The 19,714-nt window shown below is 35.3% G+C and overlaps 1 protein-coding gene across 2 annotated transcripts in view; it reads left to right on the forward strand.

Moving 5' to 3' along the window:
• FMN2 (formin 2) overlaps positions 1-19,714 on the forward strand; it is a 176,983-nt gene that overhangs the window by 78,719 nt on the left and 78,550 nt on the right. For both annotated transcript variants that reach the window (XM_031046248.2, XM_034060972.1), the window contains one exon: positions 8,141-8,228. In XM_031046248.2, the coding sequence (XP_030902108.2) occupies positions 8,141-8,228 (88 nt within the window). The remainder of the gene's footprint in view (positions 1-8,140; positions 8,229-19,714) is intronic.

Below are 19,714 nucleotides of genomic sequence, written 5' to 3' on the forward strand. Positions count from 1 at the left end.
TGGACTGTGTAAAATGAGCATAGTTGATAATGTTTATTTATAAAATTAAGCTGTTACCTGAGTAAAAAATACTGAGTAAAAAAAAAAAATAAAAAATTGTTGCATCACTTAAAAACTATAATTTCTGAAGCAGGAAGCAAAAGGCTGCTCTCAAGATTAAGGCCACATACTCAAGAATGACAGTAAATGCAATATTAAAAATGTTACATAGCAAATATTGGCTAGTGTGTGCTGAATGAGCTCAATGGAAAGATGGTACATAGTCAGAAAATGTTTATATCATTGTCAGCCTAATAAGTATACAGAAAGAGCTGAGTTGACTTGCATAGATTTTTTTTCCTAACTATTGAGCAGTCATCTTAGAAGCCCCACTGATAATCTTCCAACTATATTTTTGGAAAATAATATACATGTAGCTACAGTGAACTTTTCAAGAGTAGACCATGTGTTTATAATCTATCATGTAAATGAAATAGTAATGTTAAAGATATCCTCGTATGGAAAGTCACCTATTAATCTATCGACATTAAGATTTTAATCTCCTTCTTCCACCCCAGAAAATAAATAATAGGTAACTTAAGTTTCATTTCATTTCAAAAGCCTTAGATGCAAACAAGATGTATCACTAAACTTTTTAGTTAATGATTTCAGCATTTTGAATTTTTAAGTTGAACACAAGGAAGATATGGCAATAGAGTATCCCTAGAAATAGAATGCCACAGAAGTATAAATTGGTAAATAAGGTAAAAGCCATATTGAGTTAACAGATGAAAATTTATTCATGTTTATTTGAATGAACAAGGAATTCCATTATTCTGAAAGCAAGGGTTTATTCCCCCTGTGAACAGTGAGACACTGTCTTAAGGAGGTTTTTCTACCCACTTTTGTTGATCTATTACCTGTGTCAGTGGAACAATCAGTTGCTGTGATTTTATGTACTATACAGAGACACAGTTAGGGTTCTGCTGCCCCCCTTCCCTTTGGGATTTTAGAGGACTTATGCATTTCTTTTATTTATACAAACAAATTGTTAATAATGTCATGAAGCTATTTATGAAATGAAAATAATATCTAACGGCTTGTAAGAATAATTTTTTTATCAGCTGCTGTGTGAATGTGATCTCTGTTTTTTACCTCTCATTTTCTTCTTTATGTAGCCTATTGCATGTTTTGTTATTATATTTCTTGTTTTGTAATTGTATCTACGAAGTCTGTTGCAAGCACAGTTTTAACTGACTGCACATATATATGTATATCTCAAATATCTCTACCTGTTTTAAGTTTCCCACATTGATATCCTCTACTAATCACATGCATTTCTTTTCTTGTTTCCTTCCTGCTTTCTTTTCTTCAGATCACGTATTTGCAAGTTTAAAAACAAACACGAGCTTGGCATCTAACAATCTTGCAAACTCATTTTGTGACCTAAGAGCTCTGTGGGTTTCCTTATTTTGTTCACGTATCCTTGTTAGCACAGAAAGTTTCTGCTGATCTAACAGCTTATTTTAGATGGTACATCTGCTGCTTACGGATTCTGTATGGGCAAGAGAGCTTATATTTATTTCCTAACCAGAGGAGCCATGTGGAGCATCTGACAATGGCCTTATTGTTTCTATGTTCTCTGAAAGACCTCTGGAGGGGAAGGTCCTACTGAAAGTTTGTTCAATTAAATTGAAAAATAGCCTTTGGAGGTGGACTGTGTTTGTTCTGTGAGACACTGGTACAGGTTGGCCAGAGAAGTTGTGGCTGCCCCACCCCTGGCAATGTTCAAGGCCATGCTGGACGGGGCAACCTGATCTAGTGAAAGGTGTCCCTGCATGGGGGGTTGGCAGGGGGGTTGAAACTACATGATCTTTAAGGTCCCTTCCAACCCTAACTGTTCCATTATTCTCTGGTATCTAAAGAGCAGAACCCAGGTCTTAAATCCCAGCAGAAAGATAGCTGCCACTCTGGGCCATGTGCAATTCTTTCTGTACTTGACAGCACCAAATAGATGCGTCTCAGTTACAGCTGTCTTTCCAGGGATGTTTGCAAGCTCGCATTTCCAGTAGGTCTACACCTTGCATATACTTTCTTCTCCATCTCTTTGTGGTGCTTCTGACACTCTGAGCGTAAAGGCTCAGAGCAATGGATATTGTAGCACTGGATGACATCAAGGGAAGAAGAAAGGAAAAAATACGGAGATCGCAACACATTTTTTCTCCCATCTCTCTGTCCACATTGATTTTGCTAAAGAGACAAGAATAATAGAATCAGCTAGGTTGGAAAAGACCTTTAAGATCATCAAGTCCAACCATCTCCAGGACTGTGAAGGCCACAACTATACCATATCACTGAGGGCCTCCCCTGTGTGGTTTTTGAACACTTCCAGGGATGGTGCTTCCACCACTTCACTGGGAAGCCTGTTCCAGTACCCGATTACCCTCTCTGTGAATAAATTTTTCCTAATATCCAATCTAAACCTCCCTAGCACAGCTTGAGGCCATTACTTTTTAGTACAGGAGTCTTTAAATCTGATCAGGAAAACTCAGTGCTTTCAGAATTAGATGTGCATATGGATTGAATTTGTTTCACCTAGAAATTAGGGTTTAGTACAGTGGTCATGTTGATTTAGTAAAAAATCAGTCTGACTTATGTGTGAACACATTTGTATTACTGTCAGATCCTGAATTACAAGTTAAGTAGACTTTTACTGTCAGCATGAAAATCAAGGTTTTTAGATTAAGTTATTTCTTTATTTGTGGAAAAGTATTGATTTTGCAGATTTTTCCTTAGGGCTAGATTTTGTTATGTAGTACTGACTTCAGTACAAATGGCAAAACCAAAAAATATTCTTATATTCATTTGAAGTAGGTACTTCTCTAATGCAAAGCAATGTCATACTTTTGACTCTAACCTTATGTCCCCCTTTAAAAATAGGAACACTGAATCTTTTACAACATAGAGTTTTTATTGTTGATATCTCCTACTAGATACTGTAGTAGGATTGCACCTTTCTTTGAGATTTTTTGGTTTTGTTTTGATTTCTTTCTTTACCCTTTCATATCCTTCCAACTTTTTCCATGTCTGTCTCCCTGATTTGATGTGCTAACTTTGTATAAATAACTACAATTTTTAATTTCAAATGTATTTGGGCGTGAAATGCATTTCGGAACAGTTTGGAAAAATATGTCTAATCACATGCCTGATTTGGATTCACAGCGGCAAGACTGCTCATAGCAGTTGGGTTTATCACCTGTGAAAACCGCCTGCTGAGTGCAATGCAAACCATGCATGAAAATTCTGGCTTTTATACAGCATTTCTAAGGAAATTTTAGGTTTTGGGGTTTCCTTTTTTGAGAGTAGTATAGAAACTGAACTTTAGGTACCCTGGTCCTTTAGCTGATGGAAGATTGGGGTAACTGTAGTTGTAGTACATAACAATGAGCTAAATTCCCCAAGAGGAGCTTTAGGTATGGAAAAATAAAATCCTTGTGACCTATTTTTAAACTGAAGAATTTAAATTTTGGTTTTCATCTCCATCCCCTACTCCTGTCCTTAAAGTTAGAATAATGTTTTCTTTTATGAAGAGACCTTTTACCATTGTTTTGCCTCTTCTTGAAGACCACAATACTTATTTAACTTAATACTGTATATCTGAATGTAAGCAATTGAAGAATATTTTCAATGTAACGTCATAACTGAGGAATATTAACTGGGGTAGCAATTTTTAGTAGAAGATTAGTTCTTTAGTAATAGTTCTATGATATTAATTTCAAACACTACTATTTTAGTGATAAGAACAGCATAAAAGAACACAAACTGTTTATCATCTGTACCATTAAAAGTTTTATTTATAAAAGCACAGTAAAGTAATTTTTAATATGAGTGAAAAGTAAATATTATGTATAATCTTTACACTCAAGCATAAAGTTACAGCATCTACAAACTGGCAGATGCAGCTGCTTGACTGCATTAATTTGTGTAACATGTCAACAACTTGCTTCTGGAAGCATGTGACAAAGAATTTTGAAACTGTGTGTATATCCATAAAGATCATGAGAATCTGCAGTGGGGAAAGTAACCACTTACTTTGCAGAATGGGTTCTAGGTTTGATTAGGGTAGAAGAGAGGAGGTGCTCAAAGTTGTGCTTTATGAATGATGTTCTGTGATGAAAGTTGAGTTTGGTTAAATCATAATGTTCTTTCAACACAAATATGCTGCTTGATGGCCAGGACTGGATGTTGTTTGTGGGGGCTTGGTTTTCCTTTTCTACGTATTAAGTAGAAGTGTTTGATCTTCTGTTGTACTGAAATGGCCTCACTGCTTGAAGCAGTCCCTGTTTCCACTCCCACAATTGCCACTATGAGCCAGAAGTAATTTTTGAGTTTACCTTTAACTGCCTCCTGTCTCATATAGTTAATGCAAAATTCCATGCATTAACTAAATATTATTCTGACGAAAGGGAATCTTCATATTTTTGATTCAGGGTTCTCATCAGACATGTGTTTTGCATTACCTTTCACTAAATATCTCTTTGACTGTTTTGCTTGTGTTAAAAAATCAAGAACAAATTTGGCATGTAGTTTGTTTACTGCTTAACAATGAGGACCACTAAACAATTAGAAAGTTTGTCCTAGACTTCAGGCTGCAGATAATATCTCTAGTTTCCTTTTGATTTATTTTTTTAAAATTTGTTTAAAGCAGAGTTCCAGAACCCAGACTAAAAAAGAGCTGTCTATTGTGTCTGGGGCTTTAGATCTTGTAGAGATTGGATTTATCAAACTTTTGTTTTTCCGCTTTTAAATGGCGTCACTCGTCTGTAGCCTGTAGGCTCAGGCTATGCAGCTGATTTACTGGTTTATTTTGAAATGTAGGAATTACTTTAGGCATTTATGTTAATAATCATATTTTCTGAATTAGGATTGCATTGTTACAGCCATTCTATTGGAGGAAACTATAGTGTTCATGCAGTTGACTGAAATGGGAATGAAATGCATAATAGAGATTAGTATAAAACTTGACATAAAACCTAGATTTAAGTAAAGCCAGACAAAATCGGTAGCTGCTACATAAAAAGAGTCTGTTGCTGTTCTGCACCCATTCACCTAACAGCCATGTTCTTCCACACACTTTTGATGGTGTGGTTTGAAATTTTAACAGCAAAGAGGTGTTATTTTTCACAGGGACAATGCATTTTTTTATGGGTTTGTTTGTTTGTTTGTGTGTTTGTTTTTCCTCCTCCCCTCTGATCCCTTCCAAAATGTGGCCATGACTAAATGATTATTCTCCTGTTCATCAACTCACTTTCAGAAAAAGCAGCTTCTTTTTCTTGCTAACTTTTAGGCCACATTCCTTTTAGAGCACCAGACAGGGATTTATTAGGCCACTAAATCTGGTTTATAGATTATAAACCTGATATTGGTAGCTCTCTGAGCTTTATTGCTGATGAGCAGTAGAAATAACAATTTCACAATTTGAAGAGAATATGGAAGTATATGGGTACTGACACAATTAGAAATGGGCAGAGAACCTAGAAAAGACTCCAGCTCATTCTTGCTATTTAGGCCCTTAAGGGGGAACAGTTTAGTTCTTTTGGAAAGGTTAAGTTGTGGACTTCTTTGTTCCTAGATACATTCACATCTGAATGTAGTTGTAGCACTGTTGTGGGGAAGACCACTTAACAAAGCTATCTTATTCTCTAATTTCTTCTTTTGTTAGGGCCACTATAGTAGCCAGCATCAGTTAGTAGCCTGCATCAGTTCCACTTCTTCATATTTGCAGAGTAATAAGTGACAATAAATATGCAAGCTTACTCCAGATGAGCTCTTGCCGCTTTGTGCAACTATTGTTTTTTTCTTGTAGGACTTTTGAATGGGTGGGGGTTTTTTTGGGTTGTTTTTTTTTTTTTTTTTGGCCAACATTGGGATATTGGGATAGTTTTCTTGTTCAAAAAAAGAAAAAAAAAGGCCACAAAAGACTCCCTCTATATGTTGATGACAGCAGCAAGCTTAAGTTATTCTGTTATTGTGAAATGTTTCAGACTTGGAACAAAAGCATTAATGGCTGGGACTGGAATTGACAGTTTCCCCAACGTTTTCCATACTGAATTCAGTCTCGTCAGTGTTGAAGCAAACAGCTTTTAAGGAGAAGTTTTTGAACTCTGAAGAGTTTTTTTTTAACAGTTTACATTCTTTTTTAAATTTTCTACCCACTTTATTTTTTTTTTTTAGGAATGTTTTTCATAGAATGCAAGATATTTGTTTGGTAGTTACTAGAAATGTACATTGCAACATAATTGTTAGAAAGACCTGTTCCATGTGTTGCTACCCGAGATCTATTTTGTAAACCCTTTGTAGCTGCAAAGAAGTAAATAGCTTCTTTTCACAACACAAAAATCTGCCTCAGATTTATATCAGTTCCAGGCTTTCGTGAACTTAATGTTCTATTTAAAAAACATTTAGAGTTATGATAGCTAGAAAGATAGTGTGGGATACCCTAATTACATTTTCTGAATTAGGTTAGTTTTTCCATTGAATTCAGAAAATATGACTATCAAATGCTATTTCAGTCTATTTGAGTTCAATTCGAAATTTTTTGTAATGTATTACATGGATTAGACAATTGCATGGGTTTTTTTTTGCTAATTTTTGACAGATAATGTCAATGGCTATTCCCTGAATGTAGGTCTTTAACTCGTGAACAATAGTTATGACGTATTTGGTTTTTAATGTTAAAATTTTCAATTCATTAGCAGAATGCTGTGTTTTCATCTTGCTGTAACTGGTTAGGCATTTACAAGGAAAGAAGGATGAAATACCTTCATAATCAATGGTGATAAAGGTTTAATGGGGGGAGAAGAACATCAATAAAAAAATTGACCAGCCAATCACAGTCCCAGTGATGGAGTTCTGTGTCAGACTTTCACTATTTCTCTTCAGCTATTGCTCAAACATCAGTGTGCCAAACCTGTGTCCAAAACTTGAAATGAATCAAAGTTGGCTCCAGGGCAAACATCTTGTGGGTACTTTTTATGGGTGTTTTTAAGATGTGACTTGTATTGTCATATTCTTTACTCTGGCTAAATTAATTCTGCTTTTTCTAGCCTCATTTCTACTAATTAATTTCTAAATCATTTTGCTAGGGGGGCTGTAGATGATACTGTGCATTGGTGCTAAGTTATGAGCTGTGTAACTTCCTAACTCCAATGTGAAAAAAGCCTGAAATTAGTTCTAATTATCTGGATTTTCTTCTTTCCTCTAAACAACCCACAAAGGTTTTATTCAGTGTGTATTGTACTATGTAAAATTCAGCAATCTGAGTAGACTAAACATTAACTTCTTCCATCTACATAATTGTTGTAGCCCGGCATTGAAAAGTACTTTATGTTGAATCATGTTTTGCAGATAGGGTCTTTGCCTGGCATTACTTGCTTCTCATACTAATGATACAAAGTTTACAAGTTGAATTCAAACAGCTTACAGCCTTGTGGAAGACAGTCTGAACTGCTTGTTGCTTTTATGGCTGCAAAACAAATATGTACAAAAGTACATTTCAGTGGCTAATTTTACCCCCCTACAGCAAAACGTTTTCATGGCTTAATTTTTTTTTTTTTTTATTTTAAAAGCAAAAAAGCTTTGAGACCTTTCATATTCCTTAAAAAATGATCAAAGAACACCCCAATATGTACATGGTTATTTTGCTTTTTAAAGAAAAATCATCTTGGCGCCTACCACGTCAAACATTCAAATAAAATACAAATTCTCACAGTTTTAGCTTACATTGAGATGGAAATCATTGTGTGGTTTTGGAAACCAAAGCAATTCCAAGATAGACACAGTTGGAATTTTTTTTATGTGACAGCCTGTTTCATACACTTAGTAACATCAGTGTGAAGTTGAAACTGTGCATCCTAATGAAGAGGAAGTCCACAAGAACTTCTACAGTGACTCTTTTTAGGATTAAGATTCAACTAGGTGACATAGTTACACTTGCAATGAATTTATGAAGTGGAAGCACACTTAAAAATAACAAAAATACTAATTTTTAGATGTGTATATAAACTACAAAATACTATTTCTTGAATTTGTCATTAGTAATGTGAAATATCTTCTGTGTTTTCCTGCAGATTAATACTAATAGTTGGGTTTCTTTTGGCAGGTTGTCAAGTTGTTAAGTAACAAAAGATCTCAAGCTGTTGGAATATTAATGTCTAGCCTTCATTTAGACATGAAGGACATTCAGCATGGTAAGTCAAATAAGTATTGTTGATTCTAGCTCAGATCACAATATTAATAACCTGGAAATGCTAGTTATTTCTATCTTTTGATATGTAAAATCAAAAAGACAGTTCTTTTACACTCTTACTTTTTCTGAAAATAGCTTGTTATGGCAACTTTTTCCCTATCCTAGTAACATACCTGCCTTGTACTATATAGAAAATAAAACTATTTGCAGAATTGCCATTTACAGTCTTCGGCATCAATTACCTAGGTGATATGAATTATACACACTTTGATTGTGGTGTTTCTGAGGAAGCGTGATATGATATTTATTTTAATTTAGATAACCTCAGAAAATATCCAGAAAAAAAGTAATTATAACATTTAATTGATTTGTTATATAAAATGGCACATACATTTCGGTTAGCACAAACTGTGCACTTCTTTCATCATAAACAGTAATTTTTATAAAGACAAATTTTTGGGGGGTGTGTAATTCTTTTCACATTTATGCTGAGAGACAGTAGTGCAAAAAGGTGAAAAGTGGAATTGCATTTATGTTCAGAGCATCCTTTATGTTTCCCAAAGGCTTTGGATAGATTTGAAGCAGATTGAATTATCCTGTGAAGTGCCAGCCTATCTATTGAATAACTGTGGTTTCAAGTATAACACAGACTTCATAAATCACGAAAACATCTTGTGAACTTTCTAGGTTACGTATTTACAACCATGCATTCAGTTTACTATGATTTACTTATTTTGTGAAATTATTCATAAATAGAACAAATTTCAGAGCACTCTGTCAACTAGTGAGTGACTCTTAATCACAGTTTTAAGGTTTTTTTGAACTGTTTTGATGGTTAATAAACTTCCTCAATCTGAAGCACTGAAGATGGTAGTCATAGAGCAAGGCGCCAGTACTGGCGCCAAGAAGTACTTGGTATTTCCAAAGCTGGCAGATGTAGTTCAGTTAAGTCATAGAGCAAAATCTGAAAACAATGATATGGTCCTTTCCTTCAGTCAAATATTCAGCTTGGTTTCAGTTAATAATGAGAACCTTATGAACAAAGGAGTCCGCCTAACATCTGTGTCTGTGGTAAAGCCAACACAAGTTCATTGAAAATTTGCTTGCTTAACATGCAACACTAACAATAACATGGCATGAATGTCAGTAGTTGAAGGGGTCAAACAATATTATGCTTAACCTTTATCCTATTACATTATTAAGCACACATGATCATCTAAAAGCTGTGTGCAGATTTTGTATATTCCTCTTGTATTTTGTACAGATTTCCTTCTGTATATTGAAATAGCTGTTTTCTAAAACCAAATTCTTTGCAAAGGAGAATTTAGTACTGCTCTTATTACCTTGCTGTGCAGAAGTGATTGAACAAATACGAGAGAGCTATTGTGTGATGGGAGAATTTGTGAAAATGGCTGGAAGATCTTAGTGTAAAAATGTTTTGGGTTTTTTGTTTTGTTTGTTTTTTTTTTTTAATTTGGTTTGGGTTGTTTTTTATTTTAAGAACATAAACACAGAGGAAAAATAGAGAGGAGCAGAAAATAAATTTGCATTGTGGGAGCAAGAAAAATAAAAGATCTCACCAAGGAGTGTTTATGGCATCAGTAATTCCATGCAAAATTCTTTGATCTAACCATAGAGACTGTGGAGAAAATACAAAACCACAAGCCCCAAGTAATAGCTTCACCTTTATGTATGCACTACGTTTGCTTCGCTGTAGAAAGGAAGGGTTTTACATATTTCTGGGTTTTACAGCTGATTTATCTGATGCAATTTGAACATACTAATGAGAAGATACTACAAAAATTAAAATAACGTTAAAGAATGCCTGTATTAACAAAGTAGGTAGTTGATATATTTGCATCTTTATACTTGCATCTCTATACATTAAGATTTGAGACATATAAGAGTAACTACAGAAAAAGTCATCAATGTTGTTTGTTTTATTGCCCAGGGTTTAGGATCTTGAATTTTTACCATGTTTAAAGTACAGTGATGTGTACGTTTACCTGTATCTCATTCAGTACAATACAAGCAATGCTCCTTTATAAATTCAAAAAGCAGCTTTTTTGCCCTCCACTGACAATTTGTGGTACTCAGCAACTTTATAGACTTCCTTGTAAATATTCCCTATATTGTATATAAAGCATATCTGTGGGATGCAGTGTTCATGCAATTGCATGCATGTTGATGCGTGCAAAAGAATTGTAATTATTTTTTTTTCTTATGTCTTTTTTGTATTGGGCATAGCAAAGCACCCAGGAAGAGAGGAACTTTCAGTGTAGTGTGGTATTTGGTTAATTTATTGGCTTACATGCTCTTGTGGTTCATTTTTCTAATGGTTTAGACAAATTTCAAAGTGCTACAGGAACAGAAGAGAAAACAAATATGCTGGGTATTAATTCACCTAGTGAATTTGGGATTTCAAGTTTTAATTCATATGGTGTTTAACTAAGAGCTTAAAATAACTTGAAACATGGGCAAATGTATTTAATGTCTCTAACCTTTTTTGGGGGGGGTGGGGAAAGGGAGAGGCTTCTCTGGGTTTTTTGTGGGGTATATTTTTGTTTGCCTTTTAAGCTATAAGCCAGTGGTGAAATACTGTCTGTAAAAAGCAATCCTTGATGAAAGTTTGTTTTGGAAACTCTTAAATTTGAGTCATTAATGATTTTTTTTTTTGACTAATCTTGAACACTTGGCTACTTTTTCATGCATGTATGATCATATGGCATTTAGTGGGAGATCTCAGAATATTGTAATATACACTAAATAGCTTTATTTGATAGATGTTTTCCTTCTTAAGTGCGTGTTTGTAGAATTGCATTTGTTTGCTCCCAACTTTGAAATAGATTTAGTAAGACAAACTTCCCAAACCTGTCTACTTTTAATATATTTTTACAGTGTGGAAGGAGCAGTTGTAATGATCAGAGCACATGTGTACTGAACTCTAGGATGTCCTTCTAGTAGTGCTTTAAAGTAGGGTAGGTTGATTTTTGCTGTTATGTTTGAGTGCTTTTAGTAGATTCTAACTGCTAACAGAACTCTCAGCTATTTTATGCAGTCTAGGATAGAACTGTAAGGAATGTTGATCTCTTTAGTTGCAGTGCCATTTCTCTACATTACTAGTACAAAAATGAGTTCTTTTCTCATGGTTTCTCTGGTTTCACACAAGATTTTACTGACGCCTATTTTTTTACAATCATCTATCAACTATGCAAAGCACTTTATCCAGGCGTTTAGCTTGCTTTTTTTATTTTTGCTATATACCACAAATATCCTTTATCCAGTATAATGTTCCCACCAGAAATACAGCTGTATTTGGCTGCATGATAGAATCAAGGCTTTAGAAATGCCTAACAAGTACTTCTTACATATTTTTGTCTTTATAGCTCAAATTTTCTTCCAAAACACAAGACTTTAGCTTTAACATTAGAGTTCTGGGGTTTTTTTTTCCTTAATGATTCAGAGATGCACTGTGTTCTTAAATTAGAGATCCAACAGGATTAACTGCATACAATAATCTATTATGAACACCCTACACATTAATATATAAATTGCATGTTAAGCCTGTGTGTACGCTCAGGGGCTATGTCTGTTAAATAAGATATCTCTCTTTAATAAAGTTGTCTGTCATCACGTGAAATGTAACAACTGTTTGAAATCGTAACTGTTGCGGAGAACATGGTTGTCAGTGCCTTCCCTAATCTCTTGCTTATAAAGATACAGTGTATCCTTTTCTGTGCTTAAGCTTTTATGGCTGTTGACAGGTGCAGCAAGAATAGCAAAAAATTCTTGTGTTTAAAAACAGAAGGAAAAAAATTAACTGAAGATGACATTTGGAAGAAAAACAAATTTTAATTTCATGCAGATAAATATTACATTTAATACAAAGTCATCAGATTTATAGCTAGTATTTATTTCCAAAATTGAAATGAATATTTTTTTTGTTTTGTTCTGTTTTTTTTTTTCACCAAAATCTTCTTAGTCTGAGTGTGCCTTTTGAATGTTGAAAGTGGAAGTCTAGCAAAAACAGCATATGCAGTTCTCTGTCTTTTGAAGTTGACTAATCTTTTCCTATTCAGTAACTTTATCTTAATGTGGTTTATCATTTCAGGCACTGTTTTACCCCTAGTGTGGCTGCAATACTCTGGATATATTTCTGTGAGGTTTTGTATAGCCTCTCGTGGTTGCTCTGGCTCCATCAGAAGTAGCTGGGAGATTTCTGCCTCAGAATTTTGGGCCACCTTTCTCATATCACTTTACATCACCACCCCTCCCACCCCCCCCACCCCCCTCACCCCCCCCCCCCCCCCCAGCACACTGAAAATCTGCAAATAATATCAGGGCTCTTTTTATTACAGCGCTCAATTTGTTGTTGGCCAGTAATATTGGGAAAGGAGGCTGTATAAAAGAATGCAATAAGAAAAATAGCTACGGAAAGGGCAAGCAAATTTAACTGACAGCTGGTAAAGCCCAACCTTTTAATCTGGAGTTGAGATTATTTTACTGAAAGTTGTATTTGCAGCAGAGCTTGCTCTGCTCACAGAAGCATAACTTCGAACAACAGACACATCACTGCCCTGAATTCAAGACAGATGTTCAGGAAGTGAATGCACTCTAAATGTCAGTGGGCAAAATAAATGTTTATTCTTTAATGTTTGGCTATTGGTGACAAAGGAACATGAGAAAATCTTTGGTTTCTTGACTGCGCACACTGACACATAGAAATGATGAGCTAGAGAAACTCTCAGAGGTTTAACTGAATTATTTCACTAGAGCATAAAATTTCTCTTACACTGCATTATTTAAATGTTCTGTACAGGAATTCTTGACGCATTGAAGTATCACGTAGCTTTAGTGCTCATAGGTCCAAGAGATACTCTAAATGGAAAGCAATCAGGAAAGAATGACTCAACATCTGGAAAATAAGACTTGTGATTAGTTTATGTTATGGGAGGTCCAGAGGTGATCTGAAGATTATTTATCCTAATAACAATATATGTATATAAGCGTAATTGTTTGAAACATACAATACTGAAATATTTTTCAAGAACAGCTTTTCTTCTCAAAAGACATTTTGCTCTTTAAACGAGTCATGAGGACAAATCAATACACGATATGTTCGAGTTCTTTGGACATTTTTATACTGGAAGGTAAACCAGCTGCCCAAAATTATTATTTCTGTTTGTTTTGAATGCACAAAGATACAGAACAGTTTTTCTGTCAGGTGGCAAGCCTTTATTTCTTTGTTAAAGGCATGATCCCTAAAGCGACTGTAGTCAGTGTAGGTTAATTACAAAGTCTGAAACTTTTCCTCTTAGTTCTGGCTTATTAATTGAGAACTGAAAATTTTTAAACTTTTTTGTTTTCCTTTGATCAAATATTGTACATTCTGACACCTAAAAATTGAAGATTATCACTTACTCTTGCTCTCTTACAGCCTTTCCAAATGTGTTTCAGTGTTTCTATTGTTCTAAAACACCACCAAGGAAGGATTACTTTGTTCAGCATTTTCCTGTCCTGTGAACTATCACTTCCTCAAAACTTCACACCATAATCCTCAGTCTTATTTCTTTATTTCTTCTTAGCTTTATGCTACCATATTCATTACATTATGCCTGCTGTTAGTCTTCAAGCTCACACGGTTTATTTGTTTATAATTATTTCACAAGCTCCTATTGTGAAATTATTGGTAAGGAAAACAATGGAATACACAAAATGGCTTTTATAAAAGACAGACTAGAGTTAAATTAGAGTGCAACACATATGTCTTGCTGCAAATGTTTCTATTGCTTTGATGCTATTAGTATGCCTACATTATTCTGTGCTGAGCAGCCCAAAGCAAAACTGAAGCCTTCATCCGGCCAGATGAGGAGCCCTCAGTCCTGCCAGAGACAGCTAGTGAGGAAGGACGTTGAAGGTTTTTGGAGACAGCTGGGGTTTCTAATGGATGTGGCATAAACCCCAAAACTCTTGGTGAAGGCCCTGAAAGCCAGTCTGGAATACTGAAAGCATGCATTGAGTCCTCTTTCTAGCCTCTGAGATTTTTCTCAAGCTCAGTTCAGTGACCAGAGGCCAATCAAGCAACAGTAGCAGTCATTAAGGAAAAAATACAACCTTGGTTATCATTTTCTTTAACTGTGCATGCAACACATAAAGATAGTGAGGGACAGCAACATATCTTCTAGAAAGGAACTGGATGCTTTATGTGATACATGCTTTTAGAATTTAGAATGAAAAATAAATTTATAGAATTAAAACAATTTTTTTATAATGTAAAAAACATTTTAAAGAATTCTTGTTGGGTTTTTTTTTTAATGAGGAAAATCAAATTGAGGGGTGTGTTTTGTTTTGTTTGTTTTTTTCCACAATATTTGAATCAGCAGAGACTAATTACTGCCACATTGGATAGCTTAGATAATTAAAGATTTTTGTTCTTAAGGACATATGAATGTAATTTTATTGAAAAGTTTGTAAGAAACTAATGCATTGTTTGTAGTTTCAGTTGAAACTGTTTGTTGTTGGTTTTTTTTTTAATTTATTTTGGTGGGGTTTTTTTTTTTGTTTTTCTTGGAAGATGAACTTCAAAACTTCAAAACGTTGAGAGAGAAGTTTCAGGAAAGTTCGTTCTCCCAAAAGAACTGTTATTTCTCACTTATGTTCTGCATAGTCACTCCTAAGAGGGATGATCAAAAAATCCTAAGTATAAAAGCAGCAAAATAAGGCATTAGCAGTAGTACCATGCAAAAATTGGGGGGAGGAAGGAAGAGGGGAAAAAGAGCACTTCGTCTCCTTTCCACAGCAGAAATAGTTTCCAGTGGTCATAGTTTTATACATTGCTGAACTACAAAGAGATTTTAGCATATGAAAATGAAGAAAAGCTTGTTAGTTGACTAAGGCCTTCCAATAACACAGTCACACAGTTTTCCTTAAGTTAAAAGGTTTAGAAGAAAAGGATATTTGCCATAACAATCTGTGATTTGTTCATATTTGTTTTATTTGAATAAATTTTATGCACAAAAAAAAATTAGTTAACATCACTTACACGTCTATAGCTGTTAAAATCTAATTTAAATGCACGGTAGTTAAAATCAGTATTTAGTACAAACTTGCACAGTATATTCCTTTTTTCCTCTCTTTTTTTTTTCCCTTACACATTCAGTCTATTTTTACTGAGTTTTTCTTAACATCCCTCTTTTAAGGAAACAATTAAAATTACATGCTGTGTTTGATCAAATGGAGATCTATCTAGCTTAGTATCCAATCTCCTGTGTGGATAACCTGAGGAAAAAGAAAACATAATAATAATAAACAAAAAGAGCTGCACTGACTGACGATTGTATAGTTTTTATAGGTTTCTATTTCATTTCATCTTTTGCAGTAGTCGTCTTTCTCCAAATGGAAAAGCTTGGAATGACATTCATTCAAGTCTGTTCTTTTGATTTCTTTTTATTTCTTATTTTTGTTGTTGTTTTTGTTTTCCTTGATACCACCTATGATCCGTAGTTAGTTCTCTTTCTCCTCTTTGTTAGTACGCTGTTTTCAAGATTTATATGCACCATATGCCTGCGCCATGGTATCGCATCATCATCTGTTTTAGGCTCAATTTTTTTCTGTACTACCATTTTCTGTTACTACCATTCTTTTTGCCTTTAACTGTTGCTAATTATTGAGCTTATGTTTTCACAGAACTATGAAAAAAAATCTACTGTCTGTTTTGGAGCAGCAGTTGCTAATTTTGTATCTGTCGAAGTGTTTTTACAGTTTTGTTCCTTTACCACTCCCCCCCCCCCCCCCCCCCCCAAACCCCACACCCCCTTTCCCTCCTCCCCTCCATCTACTTTGCATGCATGTATTGACAATATCTAAGAGAACCTTTAGTATGTGTATGTTTGTTTGTTTTGTTGTTGTTGTTGGTTTTTTTGGGAGGGGTTGAACAGTTTTTGTTTTCACTCAGAATAGACCTTTCCTCTTATCCTGTGACAGCATGATTTTCTTCTGAAGCCTTAGGTAAGGATTGTGAGGAGTCTTTTGCAATCCACTATCACTCTGATCACTCTTACCTGTTCCATTGTTGTCTCCATTAAAGCAGTAGTATTCGATTTTTTGATCATGAGTGTCTACTATAAAATGACATGGTACATTGCTTTCTGATTACATTAGTTCATCTGTATGTACTTTAAAAAAGCTGTTCTTCCATATAAAACATAGATGCTTTCCAGGCACAGAGGTCAGACAGACTGGTTTGCAGTTTCCAGCATCATCTCGGGAATCCTCTTGCAATTTGTATTTACATGTTCTGAAACTTGTTCCCTTTGAGACAATGCCCAAACCTTTATTGCTTGAGAGGTATAGAACTTGTCTGAGAACCTACCTCTTTGACCTTTTCTGTGGTTGTGAATCCTGACACAAATACTTTGTTTAACCTTTTCTGATTCTCTTTCTTTTGTGCTTGTTTTACAGTCAGATTATCTGCAAGCCCAACTGTTTCCTGTCAGTGTTCATACATCTGATGTGTTTGAAAGCAGTTTTATTATGGGCTTTATGCATTTGGCAAGTTGGGTTTAGACTTTTTGGTGGTTCTTCAGTTTACATTGAACTTATGAGACTTTGTTTTTCTATTTTCTTTGGCTGATTAGCAATTTTTGAAGAGTATCTTTCATTTACAGATGTCCCCATACTCTCATGTTTAATCATATATGTGATTTTTGAGGAGTAGGAATACTGGGGAAGTGAGAAGTCTAGATGGAAAAGAGTGCTTTATATTTTTCAGTTGGTAATTTTTTATTTTTCCTCTGAACCTGTAAGGTAGCATTTGTAAGCTTCCTTCTGGCCTCTAAGCTTTTTTGCCCATTTAACTGGCTTCTCATTTGAATTCCTTCTTGTAAAGTCTAATTTTATGGTGTTACTTTTAAAAATCTTTCCCCTGTCCTATAGTAATTTTATTTAAGACTGTTACAGTGTCTCCAACTGTTTTGTACATTATTCAGAAGTAAATCAAACATTGCTTCTCCTCTTTTCCTATTTCTTCCCAGTTGCTTAGAGCAATAATTACAATACCCTGAAATTTAGATTCTGCATATCTCAAAATTATACTTAACAGAGTAAGCCGTTTGTTATGTTTTCTGTGTTGCATATTATCTTACAGCTTTTACCCTTTACAAGTCATCTTTAACATGCTTGTTGAGTGATCTGTTCTAGGGCACTAACTGTTGTGTTTCTGCTCAGGCATGAACTTCCTCTGCAATGAATGTGGTAGATTTGTACAGTTGATTGCTCTGTCTTCAAAGACTCATGCTTACTTTGGTGTTCATTTCCACTCTTCTGCAGTGACTAATTATAGCACCATAAACAACTTTATATTATCAGTGTCACACTGATTATCTTCCTTCTGTTATGCTTAGAACAGCTATTAAATCTATCAGGAAATACAAATGTGCCCATTGCCAGTGTTAGATGCCTGGAAAATATATAGGATTATATATAGGATTACATCATACACACACTATGGATTTCGTGTATTGAGCTCTGCTTATCCGGGTCATTTTTCTGACTCATAGCTTGGTTTATGCCCGGACTTCTTTCGTCTCTACCACACTGCTTCTCTCTCCAGCCCTGCCAGGTGAGGGGCCGCGCCGGCCCTGCCACCCTCCTCTGCCGCCAGGTGGGCCTCACTTGTCCTGCGCTGCCGGGCTCGCTGCCCCAGGCGGCCCCGCTGCCGGCCCCGGCTCCCCGCTTCCAGCAGTAGGTGGCAACAGCGGCCCGCGCTGCAGCCGCCAGCGGGAAGCTCCGCCGTCCCTTGCAGGGAGGCTCCGGCCGACTTTATGAGCTACCTAGGTTTATCCTACCTTTAACTGTTCTTTCTCTAGTTTTGTCGTGATCCCTAAGCAAGGAAGATCAAGGTTATTTCTGTTGTTCTGCTGTTCCACGGGAGACCTCCCCGAGCAATATGTGCTAGACTCTGCTTCAGTATAATGTGTTTTATGGTTTTAGTGAAGCCGCAATTACTTTAGCTACCTGGACACAAAACAGAGCTCAAAGGTATTGGACTGAAGCAGTTTCCAGAGTGCTTCTTGTAATCTTCAAGTTCTCAGTAGCTGAAGCCAGTCATGATGCTGAAATAAATACACATCAGTGATTCCAAAGAATAGTTGGGTGTGGGTTTTTTTCTGTTTTATTTTTTTGTTTGTTTGTTTCTTAGAATGTATATGTTCTAGTTTTCCATGTATCCAGGCATTTGAATTTATTGCAGGCCCAGCCCTTATTTCCTTGAGTTATTAATACCAGCTTTTGAGAAACACTTTGGAGCATGAAAAGAGATGGAACTTAAACCATAAACATGCATCCTTCTGCCCTCAGTTATCACAGTATTGTGATTTGAATTGTAAAGCTGTGTCATCTGTCATCTATGTAGCCAAAAATCTTGCGTTATTTTCATAATCCCACCACACTTAGAACATGGACTAAATATCACAAGATCATTACATCATTTTCTTAGCATCTGTAGCTCTTTAATACTGTAACTTCAGAATATTTGATGAAAGGCTTAATGTGTGTTAGTTAGTATGATACAATCCAAAGTGCTTATCCAGACATCAGACTGGGCAGATATATAGAATACCAGGATAAATCCAGTCTGTTCTCTGCTGTGCCAAATATAAAATTGAAATTTGATAAAGAGAATAAATTGAGAGTATGTCATTTTAATTCAGTGAGATACAACCATCTTATAGAGGAAAAGGGACTTTTGGTTTTGAAATGAAACTTCTCAAATGTTTTGTATTTGTAATTCTTGAGCAAGAAAATTTGTATTTTGACTTGTGACTGTAACAGTTGACTGTCCTGCAATTACAGATAAATGGCAACTTGCTTTGCCTGATTTCTGAATCCCTTAATTTTCTATGTAGTATTTTTTAACTAGCTGTAGTATTGTGGGTACTGATGATATACTATGCAATTCACTAGCTTGAACTGTTAAGCAGGGAAAGCTTGTTTCTGAATGATCCTGAATGTCTTCATGGGTAAAAGAATCTGCAGTACTTTCTATTGTAAATCATCAAAAAGTAACAGCATTCTGTGGTTTATGTAAAATTATACTTGGCTTGTGGATGCTAGAGAAGATTAGTAGAGAACTTTGGAGGGACTTCACAAAATGCAAACACACAGCTCAATTCTATATTTTAAAAAGAGCCTTCCAAGCACTTCATCTGGCTGCTAAGGCAAATCAGTAATACTGCCTGCTAATTTCTGCCTCAAGCTATTAGTCTGTAAAAATACGAACATGTTAGCAGTATAAATTGTCCTAAGTTCCTGCTGAAATTCTGACCCTTCAACCTTTGCTTTCTTTGAAGTTACTGATCATTTTGCTATGGACTTCGGTGAGTCTAGGATTTCATACTAATACTTTAAGTGATGGAAAAGTCAATATATCTCATGAAACATTGGTCAAAAGATTAATATCCCTCCTTTTAGCACTTAAAGTGTTCTTTC

The sequence above is a fragment of the Melopsittacus undulatus genome, chromosome 3, assembly GCF_012275295.1.
Source record: "Melopsittacus undulatus isolate bMelUnd1 chromosome 3, bMelUnd1.mat.Z, whole genome shotgun sequence".
Classification (NCBI taxonomy): domain Eukaryota; kingdom Metazoa; phylum Chordata; class Aves; order Psittaciformes; family Psittaculidae; genus Melopsittacus; species Melopsittacus undulatus.